The sequence below is a fragment of the Drosophila virilis genome, chromosome 3, assembly GCF_030788295.1.
Source record: "Drosophila virilis strain 15010-1051.87 chromosome 3, Dvir_AGI_RSII-ME, whole genome shotgun sequence".
NCBI classification, from domain to species: Eukaryota; Metazoa; Arthropoda; class Insecta; order Diptera; family Drosophilidae; genus Drosophila; species Drosophila virilis.
Window position 1 is genome coordinate 9564948 of NC_091545.1, and position 20838 is coordinate 9585785.

The 20838-nt window shown below is 41.2% G+C and overlaps 1 protein-coding gene across 1 annotated transcript; it reads left to right on the plus strand.

Annotated features, from left to right (window-relative positions):
- Positions 1–1314: 1314 nt before the first annotated feature.
- On the plus strand, positions 1315–2330 carry LOC138911020 (uncharacterized). The gene is given in 2 exon segments (XM_070207847.1): positions 1315–1339; positions 2147–2330. Coding segments are annotated over 2 exon segments (183 nt in total). The 3' UTR covers positions 2305–2330.
- Positions 2331–20838: the final 18508 nt, after the last annotated feature.

Here is a 20838-nt window from a genome sequence, read left to right on the forward strand (position 1 = left end):
GGCAAATAATGTGGTTTAAGGCCTTATAGCCAAGCTGGTGTTCAGACAACCACACCCACGCCATCTACTTCATTTCTTTTTAGCCGCATTGGGCTAAAACTTGGCTTGCCGGAGCAGAAGTCGAAGACGATTGCTCAGTCGGTTGGCTCAATGAAACATGCAACGTAATTTCCATGTGGGTAACCAGCAATTTCTGGCATGTAACATTTTTCAACATCAACAACTCCGACAATATGGCGGCGCTACTCCAACCACACACACACATACACACACGCGCACATACAAACACGAAAATATACACATAAATGCTGGCACGGATGCGTCAACCTTAGGCCCTGCAACAGCCAGGGGCAGAGATGGAGCGTTGGACGGCGCAGCCAAGCGCGAGCACTACAAGAAAAATTGTAAGTGAAGCGTATAAAATATTATTTTCTAATGCTCGCAGACATACAAAGCTGACGGGCGGCGGAAAAGCCGGAAAACGGTTGAAAAGTGCACGAGTAGAAAAGCCAAAATGCTGCAGAAATCAAGAAAAATTGTTTTGTGCGGCTGGAATTGTAGCTGCAGCTGCAGTTGGAGCTGGAGCTGGGCTGTTATTCGCGAGCTACTTGGGCTTAATCTTAATCCATCTTAGTCTAGTCTTGGCCGGGACTGGCTCTTGGCAACTGGCAGGACTTTGAAATGTTGCCAACCAGCGCAGCGAGAAGCAGAAGTGTAAACACAAAACCAAATTATTGTGCAGCATTTGTTCGTCTTTTTGTTTAAGATGCTCCCAATTTTCTTTTTTGCCTTTTATTTTTTGTGTGTGCTCATGGAAAAGCGCCTTAAGTTATGCTGCCATTTTTTCATTTCTTCTATTTGGTACAATATTCTTTGTAATAATGTTGCCTTGCAGCGAACGCGTTGCAAAATGAAATGAATTGTGAAAAATGTGCTCGTGCTATGGCTGGTCTTGGGCTTGGGCTTGGGCCTGGGTTGGCCTGGGACGTGGCTCGGTGGCTTCTGGACTGGCCGCTTTCGAACTCAATTACATAAGCGCAGCGCGCGCTCACACACACACACACACTCAGAGTTTGGCAGTTTGTAATTTTCAGCAAATGGCAAGTCACATTGCCCGCGGCACCCGACCGTTTTGGGGGTGTGAGCTGTGACCTCGTCTCTCCGCTGCTCCAAAATCACGTAAAATGTCAAATTGGTGAACGTCAAGAAAATGGCGCGTTTGTTTTGTCATTCCTGCTTTCTTACTATTCGCCTTATCTACTATTTTAACGGGCAAATATTTTTTTATACCCTCTGCCCATAAAATGCTACAAAATGGGCGTGGTAAAAAATAGTTCAGGTATGTAACAGCCGGCGAGCTAGACAGCCAGGGTATTGCCTCGAATTATCACATATCTAACTGCTCTTGCCCTAGTCATGATTATTATTCAGAATTAGTTTAAGCCTCTTTTATGTTTACGTGGAAGCTCTGAAAACTCTCTAACTGCGACTACAATTTAAAGCTAGGTGTCCTTAGTTTTCCTTACAGGGCATCTGCAAGTCGAGCAGCTTTATTTGACGTCTTCGGTGAGATAACATACATTTCTAGCTACAACTACAATTTAAATTTAAATGCTTCTTTCTCTTCTTTTTCTCATTACAGGGTATCTGCACATCGAGCCATCTTTTTTCTTCAACGTGTTGTTTTCTTCTCGGCTTCTGCGAGCCTTGTTGGACTTTTACCCATACCGCGCTGCTTCCATACCGCTTTCAGCATTCAAAGCACACAGCAAAAATGCCAACAATCCAAAGTTGAGTTTTCTTTGGAATTTGTTGGCGTTTTCTTTTTTCCGTTTCATTTTTTCCTTTTTTCGTTTCGCATCGTTTTTTTTTTGTTTTTTTGACATCTCTGCTGGGGAGGCAACATGCGCGCGCCACATTGACAATTGCTTATTTGTGTCTATGTGTGGGTGTCTGCCTGTTTGTGTGTGTGTGTGCGTGCGCCTGTGTGCTTGTACGTGGGGGTGGCACTGCCACAGTTAACATGTAACTTCAACGTCAAGTCAAACTGATGTTGTCCTCGTCGCCATTTTGTTTTCAGCTGCCTTTTCTTTTTCTTTTTTTTTTATTTTTTTTTGATGGCTGCCTTTGGGCGCCTTTGTTTGAGCGCTCGTCTTGTCTCCGGCTGTGGCCGTTTTGTATGTTTGTTAAGTTGCGCAGCGCTACGCATTCCGTTGGTATTTCACCATTAATACTTGTCTACTTAACGGTAAATTACAGACATTAAATGCACGCACACACAGCAAGACAAATGCGTGCGTGTGAGTGTGTGGGTGTTTGTCTGTATGCACACATCTTTCAGTGTATTGTACGCTTGTCAAGCAGCCTGTATGTGTGTGTGTGCGTGTGTGAGTGTATGTGCTTATTTGTTGTCAGTACGCGTCAAACATTTGAAAACATTTATTTTTGCCCCTCTACAAATGCTACATTTCTTCGTATAACAGTTCTTAGCTTTTGCCACTGCCAGCTAACGAGTATTTTTCTTCTTCTTTTCGTCCTTGCCTTAGCTTCCTTCTTTTGCTGGTTAACAGCTTCTTGTCTTGTCGTTAAAGTGCACTCAAGACAAATTAAAACCACCATCTGACCATCTCACCATCTACATATTGGCATTCAATGCTTTACTCAGTTCGTTTCAATATGAACGCTTTTGATTGAAAAGTGATACAATTTTTTATATATTGTAAAATTTGATATACTTTCTCCTTATATTGGCAGCTTAAGCTAATAACACGAGAAAACCATATTTGTTTATTTATTTATTATTTATGTTTACAATAATTTTAAGTTAGAGTATCCTGTCAGGTAGTTCATCTGCCTCAGTCTCAGACTTCTCTATATACTCCTAGGAAGTTCGAAGAGAAGGGCAAACATATTTATGATATTTTAAATATACTTCATAATTTATTAAATTTATTATTTATTAAAACTTTGATTTTAAAAGACATTTATCAACAACTCCTCAAAATATTTTTTTCTGAACAGAGAACCGAATGCTGGCGATCGTGTTTTATTAATTTCTACACATGTTCCATGTGAAATTTTTATAGATGCGATTGATGCACATTGTAAAGTTCCTTAAAGCTTGAATCTTTTCGAGTACGCAGCTAAACACACAGCTCGATAAAAGGGAGCCATTTCCTTTGTATTTAATTTCTATTTCAACAAAAGTAAAACAATACCAAAAATCAAACACACAAAGCAAGTGAAAGGTGATGCAACTTTCAGGCTGTGGGTTGGGATCAAGGCGGGCCAGCTTTGAGGGGCAGAAAGGCTCGGGGTAGATTGGGGCGCACAACTTGCGAAATACTTTTGTGTAACTTTGGCTGAAAACTTTATTTTGTGTATTATATATCCTGTTAACAATATACTTCAGTTTTTCTGCCGTTGCCTGCTACCGCTTCAAAGGCAGGCGGAGCCAGAATAACAAAAGCCAAGAGTCACTTAGCAGCTCGTATATGTGTGAGTGTGTGTGGGCGGACACGTATTGGTATGCGTGGGCGTGTGTGCCTGTGAGTGTGAGTGCGGTTTCCGTTAGCCAACAGTCTTAGTAGGTTTGTCTCATGCTGAGCACTTGAGCTGAACTGCTCGAGCTTTTCTTTTGTTTAAATTTTGGTTTGTGTCAGCAACCACATGAACGTACGCACACACACTCACACATGCACACACACACACACATTGCCCGTTATACAAAGCTAAATTGTTTTAAAAGAAAGTCAAAAGTCTTGCACGCCAGCCAGGCAAACAAACAGTGGGCTGTGGCTCTGTAATAGGCAACCAGGCTCAGTTCGGTCGCCTGCTGGTCGGGACAAAAGTTGTTCAAACTAAACAAGTCATGCACATTTCAATACCCTACATTCTATACACACAGGGGGTATATGTGTTCATTTTGTGGGATAGAGAAAAGATGTTGAACACAACCAGTGAGTCTTACTGGTTGTAGCATATTATATTCTCGTCGCGTATTCCAGACTTGGAACATTTCTTTTGTGTGTTATGATTAATTATGTTTAGAGGGTCTTGGTTAGACGAATACGGTTGCTATCATAATTCTTCGGTGCACACAATACATATGTCTCCTATATTGTACTATATTCTTCACACATCCGTTTCCTGCTGTTCTCCATGTACAGACACATACTTATATATATATATATATATTCACACACCGAAACACACACACAAATATAAATTTGTAATTACCATACGCATACGTGAGCGCCGTGTCAAAAGCTATTTGGTCGTGTCACGCTCTTGTCATTTACATGTTTCCTGAGCAAATTTGCATTCGAGACTCGCGAGCACTCATTCAGATTTACGCAAATCACTTGAGGCCCTTCAATGGGGCTTCTCCATGAATAAATTTGTATCGTCAAAGGTGTAAATAAGTTTGGAGTCGGGTGCAAGAGCCTCGCTTTGGGCCACAATTGCCTTGGCACAAATCACTGTCTGACTGGCTGGCAGACTGGAATGGCTGGCCATAAATATCAAATTGACACTATTACACGTATTACACAGCAGCCGACTGCCACGCCCCCGTTACCCCCAGCCTGGGCAAGCATCTTTTATGGGCGACGAGCGCGTGTACGCTTTAATGGACACCTTTCAGATTAATTGCCGTCGGCGCTGCGACGTTGGCGGCCACATGAACCGCAAAAAGGACAAAGCATTAAGCCAGCATCTAGTCGGCGGGGGTGGCCCGATCTGGGCTGAACTATGCTGGTTTCGTTGTAGCCGTCGTCTGTTTAACCAGCCGAAGTCACGTGTCAAATAAAATGTCAACAAAACAATTGAGTTATTTATTTGGCAATGGTGCAGAAGCAGACTCTAGCCGCTCCGGCGAGGCGTTTAATTTGAGCAGCTCGCTGGCGGAGAAGCGTGTGCCGAGTATTTAAAAATCCATTGGCGGTCACTCGGCTAATGCCGGGAGTTACTTTGTCAGGCCGTCGGCTCAAGTGTTGAGTTCATTGCAATGCAAGGCGCACGTCTACGTACGCAGGACAACAATACCAACCCCACCCGACCCCGACCACACATCCGCCTCGGGGCCCAAACAACTGACACGTGCGCCCAGTGCTTTACTTCTGTGTCCTCACTGTGGGCTGCCTGGCAACTAGAAAATCATTTAGCGGCAGCAGCGGGATTAGCTGATGACACGCGTGTCGTAGGTTAGCGCCCAATCCCAGCCCACGCGTAATGCTTAAAGCCGAGCTGCTCAATTGAAATGAAAATGATATTTGCACAGGCCCAGCCGGCGGGCATAGGCGTAGCCTTGTGGAGGGGGTACGTGGACGTGGACAGACAGCCGCTGCGCATCCTTTTTGGCTTTCGCTGCTAAGCAAACACAAATAAAGACCTTTGATGTGAATTTATTGGCAATGGCCAAAACTACAAGCGGGGAGTGGCAGCGACAGCGGAGGCGTGAGAAAGGACTTCCTCTCTCTGAATCGCTTTTCCTGAAAATTTGCACAACAAATGTGTGTATGAATTTGGCTGTGCATAAATGCATATAAATAAATAAAGTGTGTGCGTGGCCATTGAATATGAAGTAATTTATGTATGCGCATAATAAATAAATGTTAAATATATCAATATACATAGCTATATTCATACACATCATCTTAAATGCAGTATTGTTAGGTTTTTCATTTAAAACACATTTCCACTTTAAGCAGTTGTCACTCGCCTGCCTGACGCGTGGAAATTATGAACAGCAGATGGAGCTGGAGCGGTCGAAAATGTCACACGATGTCATAACTGAAATGTGGAAAGCACAAATGGAAATTGGTTGCAAGTCCAAAGACGCCCGCAACGAGCATAAATTATGTAAATGCACACACGGATAGTGCACGGTGCCGCCCGGAGCCCAAGCTCAATACCTACAACTTGCTCGGCTTGGCTAGTGTACACTGTGCACTGGAAACTGGGCTGGGCTTTGGCCCATTAGGCCCACAATATGCGGCAAGCTGCTTGCTGTACAAAATTTCGACAGCATGTTGCGGCCCAGCAGCAAAACCTCCCGCCCCCCCAAAAAAAAAAGGTCAACATTTTACGGTTGATTAAAGTACGCTGTGCTGTTTCTGTGGCCCCGGGGTTATGGCAGCGGCTCTCGGCCTGTGCCTGGCACCCAAATTGTTTAAATATTTAATGAAGTGCATAAAAATAATTTACAAAAATATTTCATGCATTTTTGGTCGAACAAAAAATGGCCGAAATACGCATTTGTTGTTTCGCCTGCTTTTTATATAAAGCTGCTACGCGTTTGTATATGTATATATAAGTATTGTTTTTGTGTGTGTGTGTTTAAGTATTTTTGTCAAAATATTTTTTGTACAATTTATTTGTAAAACCACCAAAAGGCAATTTGTGCATATTTGTTAATGGAAATTGTTAAAATGGCTTAAAGCATTTGGCCCCAAATGGACTGCCGCCTGCGTCGGCTGGCCAACGTCCGCCTAATTGAGTGAGTGGGGCCACAAAAACGAACAGAAAAGGACACACGCAACATACATACAAGTTTTTTGTTGTTTTTTTTATTTTTTATTTTATATTTACTGTGAGGTTTGGCTGAGCGCTCGCCACCTTTCTTAGTCGCCGTTCAGTCTGGTCCCTTTATTAAAACAAAAAATATTTCAATTATTTTGGCTAAGCCTTTGCGGACCAAGGTGTTAATTTGGCTAATTTCATTGCGGGCACAAATATTTGAGATTATTTCATATTAAACAATTTGCGGCCAAAAAACCTTATCCAGCAACAACCCCGTCCAAGGGACCCAGAGACCCACAGCCGCAGCGTTACCTAAGGAGGATATACGAGCGTGTGACAGATTGTGCCCTTAAGTGGGGTGGGTGCAGGACACAGCCGCTCTATAAAAAGCGTAACAAAAGCGAGCAGCACATAAATGACAAGCCGGTTTTCGACTCGAATCGGGGGGTGGTGGTGGTGCGCAATGCTGCAACAAGGTGGCAGAACAAGTGGCGGCCTTCCCTTTTTTCTTGGTTCTTGTTTGACCGATTTTATGGCGCAGAAAATTGAATGATTGATCGCAAAAATAGGCGCAACTAATTAATTTACGTCCGTGACAATCGGGTGTTGTAGTGGGCGTGGCTGCCTGGCCACCTGCAACAGCAGACGCACGCGCGTGCTGCTGCTGGTGGTGCCACATGGCGCAGCGTCTGGTTGTAAGTTTTTATTTTAATGTTTCTTTGTTAGCACGTTTCATTTGCATAATTTGCAACTTAATTTAAATGGTTTTATCGTTTCAGCCGCCGCACTTTTCACACGTGTGCGACATTTTTTGAGCTTTGCAACCGCAGCGCCTAGTACACACACACACACACACGCACACACACATACACATACACAAACTAACCGCAATGCCACATTTTGCGGTTCACTTCATTTTTGTCATTAAGCCAAAAAACTTACTGCCACGTAGTAGCTGTGGGCGTTTACTGGCAACGGCCACGCCCATCGTGAAGACATTGCATAAACCATCGGCTTTGGGCTTGGCATTAACTTTCGCTCTGGGCGCGTGTAGTTTTTCATCCGCAGTCGTCGCAAGTCTTTGAAACTCAACTAATTTATTCATGACATCATCATTAGGATGTCATGACGTGCGCGCAAACCTTTTGATCCTGGCTGCCGCTATTCATCCGCACCTTTTCAGGAGCTGTTTGCCTTTTGCCAGTTTCCAGTTTGCTGTTATTTATGTTTATTTAGCGTCGAGCCAAGACATTTACTTTGTTTATGTTGGCGCCTTTGTGGCGTCTCAGCTTACGTTTCTTGAAGCCGGAGCAGCCCAAGGGCTGTGCTTTAATTGGCTTATTCGTACATAAGTTTGCCGAACGGGTTTCCTTTGCACCTCATCCAGGGCGTTCTACCTTGAATTTTAATGAGAGTTGCAACATTTCGGTTGACTTTAAGGACTTAAATAGTTGGGTTTTTATTGAGCCGTGATGTGCCTAAACTTTATTTTAGAGCAGAAAGTTCTTGGTTCGCTGAAGAGTTACTTACTTGTGTTCTATACAGATACTTTTGAAATTTAGAGAGAAAAAAGTGATTTCTTTCCAATTAAATTTTTTTATTGTTCGCTCGTATTGATCAGCTACTTCTGATCTCTTCCAAGCGGAATAATATGAAGTTTAATTACAAGATTGTGTAGTTTAGAGGCTAAATACAATGAAAGCATATTTACTATAATAGAATATTTACAATAATGGTGCTGTTAGCATAACCTTTTCAAAATAATAGCACTTCCTTAATTTGCCTGTATGGTAGGTCGCAGGGGTCAGCCAGAACCCTTTTGCGAAGAACTTGATGTGATCCTCAACCTTGGCTTGCGAGCTACCATGGAAAGCCACCTTGCAGGCTTCCTTGACTTGGACTTATGTTAGTGGACAAAGGGCTTTTAAAGCATATTTTTGATAAGTAGCGCCTTGTTGGAGATTAGCAGCCTACTTGGGGTGCTAAGTAGCTAGTCGATATTTTTTGAACCTTGCCAAGCATTTGCCATCTGTCAACGTTTGTATCTGCAAAGACAAACATGTAAACTTTTACGATCAAAAACTAAAAATGATATATAAATCTTTTGTATTCTAAAGAATAGCCTCAAAAATGCTAAGCTTTTGTACAAAAATTGAATAATTTGTATAATTATTATTAATAATTTCAAAGTTTTTAGTATAAGATATATATATAAGTATAAGATTCTTCCTTTAAAAAGCTTTGAACTTTTTAACAAATGAGACTGGGTTTCTGAATCAAATCCCCTAACGAGAATTGCAGAAATATCTGATCATTAAATAACACTTTGGGCAAGTTGCAACTATCAGACCGTTTGCTGGATTTGTTGCACACGTTGCCTGCCTCATCTTACTGCCAGGCAGCTGCCTGTACGAGTTGTTAATTGACTTTGCAGCACTTGGCGCTACAGTTGCAGTTGCTATTGGACAATCGTTTGAGTGGACATCAGCTGTCCTTTGTGGGGATCTCTCGTAGCTGTATCCCTGCTAGCAGCAGCGGTCAAAAGTCAACAAAAGGCCTGCACAAAAGGACACATGACATGCATGCAACATGCACTTCAAGTTCATTACAAAAGTCACGGCACAGACACAGAATTGACAGAGGACGAAAAGCATGCAACGAGGCGCAAATTTACATTTACATTGACTGAATGATTTCCGGAAGCAGCTCCAGAGTTGCGGACAGTGATGTTGATTGATTCCGAGTGCATGTGTGTGTGTGCCTGTGTGTATGCGTGTGCATGTGTGTGTGTGTCCAAGCGGGTGATGCTGCAAACGAGTCTTGCGTAAAAACCACGAAACATATTTGGTTTGTCATTGGATGCAGTGAAGCGCACGCTCAATGGCTTCAGCCTGTGGGCTGGGTGGTGCAGTGGCTGCCGATGTGGTGGCTGGGGCCTGCCGATGAAGCGCCAAAAAGTGGCCAGACTCATTGACATTGGACACACGCAGGCAGAGTGCTTCGGTTGCCTGTTTCTTTGCATGTTCGTGCGTGTCTGGCAAGTGGGAGACGTGGCTTCAATTGGTTGTTCGGCACACACACACGCACACACACCGCCATGTGTATATACGTGTGTGTAAGTGCCCATTTAACTGTTTTGCACTGCTGTCATGTTGATTTTTTTCCTGAGCAACACTTCGTTTGTGTTGGCTCTTCTCTCTGTCTTTTTGTTGTTGTTGTCGTCCTTGTTGTTATTGTCCTTTGCCTGCTGTGTATGCTGTGTGGTTACCAGAGAGTCTGCGTGTGTGTGTGTGTGTGTGTGCGCGTTTCTATGTGTGTACTTTCATATCCTTGTGTGCATGCATGTGGTGAGTGCTGCAATGTCCTTGTGCAAACTTCCCCCACTTTGTCGTGGCCGTCGTTGTCAACGTTGTCGTTTGGTACTTTCATCGTTTCCTTGTGCACCGCCTCAACCTACTTGTCGCTCGACTGGTCCTGGTCCTCGCCCAGCGCCTGGCCCAGCTCCTGGTAGTCACTTTGATAGTTGTTGCTGCTGCTGCTGCTGCTGCATGTTGTAGTCGCACTAGTTTGCTTGCTGCTTTTCAGGCACTTTTTTCATTTTTAATAAGTGGCTCGTACATTCGGCATACGCCATGTTGTAGCAGCAGCCATCAGTACCATGTTATTTCTCTCCTTTTCGTTGCTCGCATTTCCTGTGGTTGCCCAGAACGTGCCACAAAAAAACTATACTCACACTTGCTTACTCCGCACACATTTATCCATAGCAGAAGAAAAGAATGCGTGATAAAAGCGATATCGCCCATGATTCGTGATACCAGCCTTATGTGTTAGAAAGTGATTCTTCCAGGTGAATTGATATCTTAGCGAAGAGATCAATTTGAAATGCTGACTTTAAACTTCAAGTATACATAATAGTTAGGTTCTTTTTGTCTACTTGACTAGCTGAGGGTTAAAAGTAAGTTAATAATAAAATGTATCTTATAACAATCGTTTTAAATGCATATACTTATGCATATGTTTATTTTTTAATGCTGACAATTACGTAATCAATTTGGTATGTGTTTCATTTACATTTACACATCCTCAACAGCACTTGTCCTTAAGTTCACCAGGGACAACTTGAACCCAAAATTAGCTGCTCGCATATCTCATCGATGTGATCTACAGGGACATCAAGTGGTCTGTCCCCGTCTGCTTCTGCTCAATTGCGTCGAGTGGCACATATCTGAAAGCGATATCTGTCAATAAAAAACGCTCGAGGGCAGAGCGAGGACACACACATAAATACACACGCTCGCACACACTCGAAGCGTGGTAGCGCGTGGCGGTACTTAATTGTTAAACATTTTGTAACATTTCGCGTAGATTAGCATCGCAAAAAGCGGCCTCGGGATGTTCGGGTCAGGGTGTGGTAGAAATCAAACAGGTCGTTGGACTGGCACACAGACCAGGAGCAGAAACAGGACCCGGCGAACGGCCAACGGCGAATGGATCAGGCCGGAGGCACATGCTTGGCGGGTAGTTTGTTTGTTGTTGGTGTTGTTTTGATTGTGATGCGCGGATAATCCTCGGATCGGCACGTGAGCGCTGTTTATTTGTTTGTTTGCCTATTGGCTCGTTCTCGTCTCTGGGAAGGTGTAATGCGTTAAAGGCAACAACGGGCTCAACGGGCGAGGGCAACTTCAATGGCGAGCAGCGCGTGCTCGGAGCACGCGCCATAGATTTTTCACATGGATAAGCTTTTGGTTGGCGACTTCTTGGTGGGCTATTTCCCATTTCCCGGCTGCGCGAATGAAAACTTGTCGAGGCTTTGAAGTTGCCAGCAACGCGTTGGCTACTTCAGGAACATACATGCGCACACACACACACACACATTGAGTCTTGGCCACAGTTGTTGGTCGCCATTTCGTGAAACTTTTTGGCATGTCCCTGCGGCCATTACTCGATATATATGTATAAGAATCTGTGTGTGTGCGCTTGTGTGTGTATGTGTGTGTGTGTATTGGTACCATTTCTGTCTGAAACATTTTTTTTCTAATATTTTCGGCGACTGCTGACGCTTTTTGCGCAACCATTTTGCTAGCCCTCTGGTCCAACTGGCCTCCATTAAACGGGCCAGTAGCAGTCGCAGTCGCAGTCGCAGTCGCATTTTTCGCTGGCTTTGCCTTTCTTTTGTCTCGCTTTTTGCCACTATCCCGACTACCCGGGGTAGTCCAGGCTGCTGCTGCCAAAAACCATATCCTGTGCGCTATTTGCTTTGCCCGATTTCTATTTGCCCCGGTTGCTCCAATGTGTGTGTGTGTGTGTGTGTGTGTGTGTGTGTGTGTGTACGTGAGTGTGTGTATTTCTAAGTATGCCGAGCATGTAGCTTTTGGTATTTATGACTATTGTCGGAAAGCAAATATTTGTCTGCAGCGCATAAAAACAACAGTTAAACGAACGGGCTACGTAAACGGAATATGTATGAGACGGAAAATGTATGTGTGTGTGTGTGTGTTAGACTGTATGAATGTGTATATATTGGGTATCTGTTGTTTTGTTTGTTGCTTTGTCGCCAGCTATAGCAGGCAATAAAAACAAATGCAAGTACAACAAACATAAAAGATCCTAAGCTAAAACTACTGCCAAAAAATACGTATTTACTTTGGTATTTTTTTATTCACTGTTGGCCAGTATTTAGATGCTGCTGTGTGTTTTTATGCTGACCCCAAAGATGGTTTGACTTTTATGGCACCTCACTGACCATTGACAGTCCTCTATAAATATGAGAATTTACATATTTGTATAGTTTGGTCAACATAAAAAGCCTCGTTGGAGTTGTTTCCAATTGATATGCTTTTTGACTGACATTGTAAATTAATAAGAAAAAATTAAAAGTTGTAGCAAATCCTGTATAGTAAAAATAAAGTGAGTATAAGAGAAAGCGATTAAAAATTGGTGTTATTGTTTTCATAGAAATCGTCATGAATTTACATGAAGTCATACATATAACATTTGATTTGATTTGTTTTCCTAGCAACTTCACATTATGAATCTGCTTGATATCTAAAGGTTATAATCACACGCAGTTATATTGTTATCAAATTGACAGGCCGCTTGCAGAACTTAAGCAACCCCGACTGAAATCACAGCGTGCTCTCGCAGCGAACATACCTCAAAATTCTTCCCAAGGGCTTAAGCACACATCAAATGCTACGCAATGACAATTTTTAGGGGCGCGCAGATTGGCCATGAAGTACGGTCGAAATTGCGATTTGTTCAGTCCACGAGCAATTTGTGTAAATATTGAAACTTTTGCGAAAGGCAGGCGGCAGGCAGGCAGCCAGGCAGAGCAGAGCAGAGCAGGGCAATCGCAACAGCATCAGAAAATCAAAGATTGTGTGGCTGATTGGAGCTGCGAACTGGGCGCGAGGGTTGTTTGCTTACGTATCTGATGGATCTGAGAGTTGCCCGCCTTCAATATTTGATGTTTGCCGTTGTGGGCTATCAACTATTCTTCACAGATAAATAATATCAGAGTTACCCCGAAATACATTTTGCCATTGATAGCTGTCATTGCTGAGGGGTACAATGTTCGCACCAAATCGCTGGCCAAGCAGCAGAAGATGGAGGAGGACATGGAGATGGCGATGGCGCTGGACCAGTGAACCAAGAAATGAGCAAAAATTCAAATATTTTTCAAATTAAACTTAAAAACACTTGACTTTGCTAAGCGGCAACAGCTTTTTGTTAGCCAAAACGGTTTTTACGCTTGACTTCAAATCGCTCAAAGGCAACGGCCAATGCCAACTCCAGCGCGTTTGTATGCGTTTAAGCTAAAACAAAAAAAAAAAAAAAAACAGGAGGGCGGTAGCAGAGGGAACGTTCCACGAGAATTGGCGGGTTACGCATCAAAAGCTCTATGAAAAATGACCAAAGCTGGCAGCGCCAAATTGAAAGCAAGAAAAAATATGGCTGAAATGTTGCTTTTTCAAACGGCCAAATGGTCAAATAGCCAAACGCCTGCCTGCCTGACGATGGCTATGGCGATAGCGATGACGATGATGATGACTGCGCTTGGATGACCCTGTTGGCGCCGTAAATGATGAATGCGCCCAGGCTCCCAAAAGCTATATAAGGGGCCGCGCTCACATTCCGCGTCCGCAGCGCAAATGAAATTGGAAAATGTGCCGGCAAGCGAAAAGAAAATATGAGCAGTCGCTGCAGACGGATGGCCGGAAAATGGCTAGCAAAATGAAAAATAGTCAAGCAGAAGCTGAACGCGAACAATTTGAGCAGGCATCGATACGCAGCGGCGACTGTTTGAAAAATAATTTTTATGCGTTTACGGTTTATGCGGCTCAAAGCGCGGCGCATATGAATTACGAGCCCGAAAACCCCAGCGCCCAATAATATCTAGTGGGCAATCGGTGGGCCAGCAATTTATTGCCGCTTCGTCGCACGCCAAATGAATATTGGGCAAGTCACACAAAGTAAACCGTCAGCCAGTCCTGGAAACTATTCGATTTCGGTCTCAGCGTATTGCCAATATTTGTGTTTCGTATTTGTGTTTGGGCTTGCCCAAAAAAAAAAATTGTGTTACAAAGCATCGTTTTCAATTTGACACTCGGAGCACAGAATTGATTGGGGATACGGGCGGAGGACACGATGATGGCTGAAAAGTTCACACCATAAAAGCTGTCTTTAATTATGTCGCATTCATTTGGGTTCACAGCTCTACGTAAACATTTGGTTAGGCTGGCAGACAAGTCGTTTCAAACAGCTGATTATAAACAAAAACCAAATGGTATTTCGCAAGATAAATAAACCAGATGAGGCAACAAACAGCCACCAATAATCACTCTCTGCGGCATATCGAGTTAAAAATTACACCATCCTTAGCTGGTTCTGTGTGGGAGAATTCACAAACGGCATAAAACAAACAAAGAGATTTATTTATAGCACTCAAAGCTGGGGATAACTAACTCAAATGTAAAAATTAAATTCACTCAAAGCCATCAACATTTTTTCAAAAATAGGGTCGGTTCAAATAATAAACATTTTTTAAAATGATTATTACTGTCGTTTTTATTTAAATGTTCATTGTCAGTCGATAGTAGGCTTCGTAATCTTTACAAATAGGTATGCTTGCTTTTTTTTCAAATTTGGGTCAAAATTTAGATGTTTGTTTTTTGAATGCCAATCGATAGTACTGATCGTTACGAGTCTAAAAAGGTATATCATTCCATAATTAGACAATATTTGGATTAGATATTCAAAAAAATCTTCAACTTAATGTTTACATCATGACTTAACCGGTTTTTGTCTATAATTTTGATACGATCCTCCGAATGTATATTTATTGATTGCCAATCGATAGTGGGCTTCGTAACCTTTACAAAAAGGTATAACATTTTGAAATCCGATGGCATTTACCCGAGATATTAAATAAAAATCATCAAAAAAGTTTTGATTTTGATTTCGAAAATCAAACCTTTTTTGATGCTTTTTTTTAATATTTCGGGGACTTCCCCACGGAGATATGACGTTTTAAAACGACATAACTCCCCGCGGAGATATGACGTTTTAAAACGACATAACTCCCCGCAGAGATATGACGTTTTAAAACGGCATAACTCCCCGCGCAGGTATGACCTCCGCGCGGAGATATGACGTTTTAAAACGTCATATCTCCGCGCGGAGGTCATATCTGCGTAGGCTTCGTAACCTTTACAAAAAGTTATAAGATTTTGAAATCTGACGGCATTTACCCGAGATATTCAATAAAAATCTTCAAAAAAGTTTTGATTTTCGAGCCGACTCCGTTTTTAGCAAAAAACGTGATGTAACCCCTTGCTTTTTTTTCAAATTTGGGTCAAAATTTAGATGTTTGTTTCTTGAATGCCAATCGATAGTACTGATCGTTACGAGTCTAAAAAGGTATATCATTTTATATGTTACATCACGATTTTTGTCAAAATCGGGGTCGGTTCGCAAATCAAACCTTTTTTGATGCTTTTTTTTAATATTTCGGGGACTTCCCCGCGGAGATATGACGTTTTAAAACGACATAACTCCCCGCGCAGATATGACCTCCGCGCGGAGATATGACGTTTTAAAACGACATAACTCCCCCCGGAGATATGTCGCTTTAAAACGTCATATCTCCGCGCGGAGATATTACCTTCCAAATCATCACGATTTTTTTCAAAATCCAGGTCGGTTCGAAAATCAAACCTTTTTTGATGCTTTTTTTTTTTTAAATATTTCGGGTAAATTCTAATTTACGGGGTCGGTTAAAAAAAAAAGCATCAAAAAATGTTGATTTTCCAACCGACCCCGATTTTGACAAGAAACGTGTTGTAACCCCTTACATTTGGTCGATTTGCGTCAAAATTTGGATATTAATATTTTTTATGCCAATCGACAGTTCTGATTGTTACGAGTCGAAAATGGTATAAAATAACAAAATCGGACATTATTTGGCCGAGATATACAAAAAATCATCAAAAAAGGTTGACTTTACAAACGAATCGTTTTTTGGTCAACAACTTTTTCTAAGCCATCGATTTTGGATTTCTTTGAATGCCATTTGATACTAGAGATTCGTACGAATGTAAGAAGGTATAACATTCCAAAATCAGCCGATATTTACCCAAAATATTAAAAAAAAGCATCAAAAAATGATTGATTAGCGAACCGACCCCGATTTTGACAAAAATCGTGATGAAGGTCATATCTGCACGGGGAGTTATGTCGTTTTAAAACGTCATATCTCCGCGTGGAGATGTTACCTTCCATCACGTTTTTTTTTAAAATCCAGGTCGGTTCGAAAATCAATCCTTTTTTGATGCTTTTTTTTTAATATTTCGGGGACTTCCCCGCGGAGATATGACGTTTTAAAACGACATAACTCCCCGCGGAGATATGACGTGTTAAAACGACATAACTCCCCGCGCAGATATGACCTCCGCGCGGAGATATGACGTTTTAAAACGACATAACTCCGCGCGGAGGTCATATCTGCGTAGGCATCGTAACCTTTACAAAAAGTTATAAGATTTTGAAATCCGACGGCATTTACCCGAGATATTCAATAAAAATCATCAAAAAAGTTTTGATTTTCGAGCCGACTCCGTTTTTAGCAAAAAACGTGATGTAACCCCTTGCTTTTTTTTCAAATTTGGGTCAAAATTTAGATGTTTGTTTCTTGAATGCCAATCGATAGTACTGATCGTTACGAGTCTAAAAAGGTATATCATTTTATATGTTACATCACGATTTTTGTCAAAATCGGGGTCGGTTCGCAAATCAAACCTTTTTTGATGCTTTTTTTTAATATTTCGGGGACTTCCCCGCGGAGATATGACGTTTTACAACGACATAACTCCCCGCGCAGATATGACCTCCGCGCGGAGATATGACGTTTTAAAACGACATAACTCCCCCCGGAGATATGTCGTTTTAAAACGTCATATCTCCGCGCGGAGATATTACCTTCCAAATCATCACGATTTTTTTCAAAATCCAGGTCGGTTCGAAAATTAAACCTTTTTTGATGCTTTTTTTTTTTTAAATATTTCGGGTAAATTCTAATTTACGGGGTCGGTTAAAAAAAAAAGCATCAAAAAATGTTGATTTTCCAACCGACCCCGATTTTGACAAAAAACGTGTTGTAACCCCTTGCTTTTTGGTCGATTTGCGTCAAAATTTGGATATTAATATTTTTATGCCAGTCGATAGTTCTGATTGTTACGAGCCGAAAATGGTATAAAATAACAAAATCGGACATTATTTGGCCGAGATATACAAAAAAATCCATCCAAAAAGGTTGACTTTACAAACGAATCGTTTTTTGGTCAACAACTTTTTCTAAGCCATATATTTTGGATTTCTTTGAATGCCATTTGATGCTAGAGATCCGTACGAATGTAAAAAGGTATAACATTCCAAAATCAGCCGATATTTACCCAAAATATTAAAAAAAAGCATCAAAAAAGGATTGATTAGCGAACCGACCCCGATTTTGACAAAAATCGTGATGAAGGTCATATCTGCACGGGGAGTTATGTCGTTTTAAAACGTCATATCTCCGCGCGGAGATATTACCTTCCATCACGTTTTTTTTTAAAATCCAGGTCGGTTCGAAAATCAAACCTTTTTTGATGCTTTTTTTTTAATATTTCGGGGACTTCCCCACGGAGATATGACGTTTTAAAACGACATAACTCCCCGCGGAGATATGACGTTTTAAAACGACATAACTCCTCGCGCAGGTATGACCTCCGCGCGGAGATATGACGTTTTAAAACGACATAACTCCCCGCGGAGATATGACGTTATATGACGTTTTAAAACGACATAACTCCCCGCGGAGATATGTCGTTTTAAAACGTCATATCTTCGCGCGGAGATATTACCTTCCAAATCATCAAGATTTTTTTTTCAAAATCCAGGTCGGTTCGAAAATCAAACCTTTTTTGATGCTTTTTTTTTTTGAAATATTTCGGTTAAATTCTAATTTACGGGGTAGGTTAAAAAAAAAAGCATCAAAAAATTTTGATTTTCCTACCGACCCCGATTTTGACAAAAATCGTGATGTAACCCCTTGCTTTTTAGTCGATTTGGGTCAAAATTTAGATATTAATATTTTTTATGCCAGTCGATAGTTCTGATTGTTACGAGTCGAAAATGGTATAAAATAACAAAATCTGACATTAATTGGCCGACATATACAAAAAAATCCATCCAAAAAGGTTGACTTTACAAACGAATCGTTTTTTGGTCAACAACTTTCTCTAAGCCATCGAATTTGGATTTCTTTGAATGCCATTTGATAGTAGAGATCCGCACGAATGTAAAAAGGTATAACATTCCAAAATCAACCGATATTTACCCAAAATATTAAAAAAAAGCATCAAAAAAGGATTGATTAGCGAACCGACCCCGATTTTGACAAAAATCGTGATGAAGGTCATATCTGCACGGGGAGTTATGTCGTTTTAAAACGTCATATCTCCGCGCGGAGATGTTATCTTCCATCACGTTTTTTTTTTAAATCCAGGTCGGTTCGAAAATCAAACCTTTTTTGATGCTTTTTTTTTAATATTTCGGGGACTTCCCCACGGAGATATGACGTTTTAAAACGACATAACTCCCCGCGGAGATATGACGTGTTAAAACGACATAACTCCCCGCGCAGGTATGACCTCCGCGCGGAGATATGACGTTTTAAAACGACATAACTCCCCGCGACATATCTCCGCGCGGAGGTCATATCTGCGCGGCGAGTTATGTCGTTTTAAAACGTCATATCTCCACGGGGAGTTATGTCGTTTTAAAACGTCATTACTCCGCGGGGAGGTCCCCGAAATTTAAAAAAAAATCTCCGCGGGGAGTTATGTCGTTTTAAAACGTCATATCTCCGCGCGGAGGTCATACCTGCGCGGGGAGTTATGTCGTTTTAACACGTCATATCTCCGCGGGGAGTTATGTCGTTTTAAAACGTCATATCTCCGTGGGGAAGTCCCCGAAATATTAAAAAAAAAGCATCAAAAAAGGTTTGATTTTCGAACCGACCTGGATTTAAAAAAAAAACGTGATGGAAGGTAACATCTCCGCGCGGAGATATGACGTTTTAAAACGACATAACTCCCCGTGCAGATATGACCTTCATCACGATTTTTGTCAAAATCGGGGTCGGTTCGCTAATCAATCCTTTTTTGATGCTTTTTTTTAATATTTTGGGTAAATATCGGTTGATTTTGGAATGTTATACCTTTTTACATTCGTGCGGATCTCTACTATCAAATGGCATTCAAAGAAATCCAAATTCGATGGCTTAGAGAAAGTTGTTGACCAAAAAACGATTCGTTTGTAAAGTCAACCTTTTTGGATGGATTTTTTTGTATATGTCGGCCAATTAATGTCAGATTTTGTTATTTTATACCATTTTCGACTCGTAACAATCAGAACTATCGACTGGCATAAAAAATATTAATATCTAAATTTTGACCCAAATCGACTAAAAAGCAAGGGGTTACATCACGATTTTTGTCAAAATCGGAGTCGGTAGGAAAATCAAAATTTTTTGATGCTTTTTTTTTTAACCGACCCCGTAAATTAGAATTTAACCGAAATATTTAAAAAAAAAAAGCATCAAAAAAGGTTTGATTTTCGAACCGACCTGGATTTTGAAAAAAAAATCTTGATGATTTGAAAGGTAATATCTCCGCGCGGAGATATGACGTTTTAAAACGACATATCTCCGCGGGGAGTTATGTCGTTTTAAAACGTCATATAACGTCATATCTCCGCGGGGAGTTATGTCGTTTTAAAACGTCATATCTCCGCGCGGAGGTCATACCTGCGCGAGGAGTTATGTCGTTTTAAAACGTCATATCTCCGCGGGGAGTTATGTCGTTTTAAAACGTCATATCTCCGTGGGGAAGTCCCCGAAATATTAAAAAAAAAGCATCAAAAAAGGTTTGATTTTCGAACCGACCTGGATTTAAAAAAAAAACGTGATGGAAGGTAATATCTCCGCGCGGAGATATGACGTTTTAAAACGACATAACTCCCCGTGCAGATATGACCTTCATCACGATTTTTGTCAAAATCGGGGTCGGTTCGCTAATCAATCCTTTTTTGATGCTTTTTTTTAATATTTTGGGTAAATATCGGCTGATTTTGGAATGTTATACCTTTTTACATTCGTACGGATCTCTAGCATCAAATGGCATTCAAAGAAATCCAAAATCGATGGCTTAGAAAAAGTTGTTGACCAAAAAACGATTCGTTTGTAAAGTCAACCTTTTTGGATGGATTTTTTTGTATATGTCGGCCAAATAATGTCCGATTTTGTTATTTTATACCATTTTCGGCTCGTAACAATCAGAACTATCGACTGGCATAAAAAATATTAATATCTAAATTTTGACCCAAATCGACTAAAAAGCAAGGGGTTACATCACGATTTTTGTCAAAATCGGGGTCGGTTCGAAAATCAAAACTTTTTTGATTCTTTTTTTTTTAATATCTCGGGTAAATATCGTTTGATCTTTGAATGTTATACCTTTTTACATTCGTACGGATTTCTACTATCAAATGACATTCAAAGAAATCCAAAATCGATGGCTTAGAAAAAGTTGTTGACCAAAAAACGATTCGTTTGTAAAGTCAACCTTTTTTGATGGATTTTTTTGTATATTTCGGCCAAATAATGTCCGATTTTGTTATTTTATACCATTTTCGGCTCGTAACAATCAGAACTATCGATTGGCATAAAAATATTAATATCCAAATTTTGACGCAAATCGACCAAAAAGCAAGGGGTTA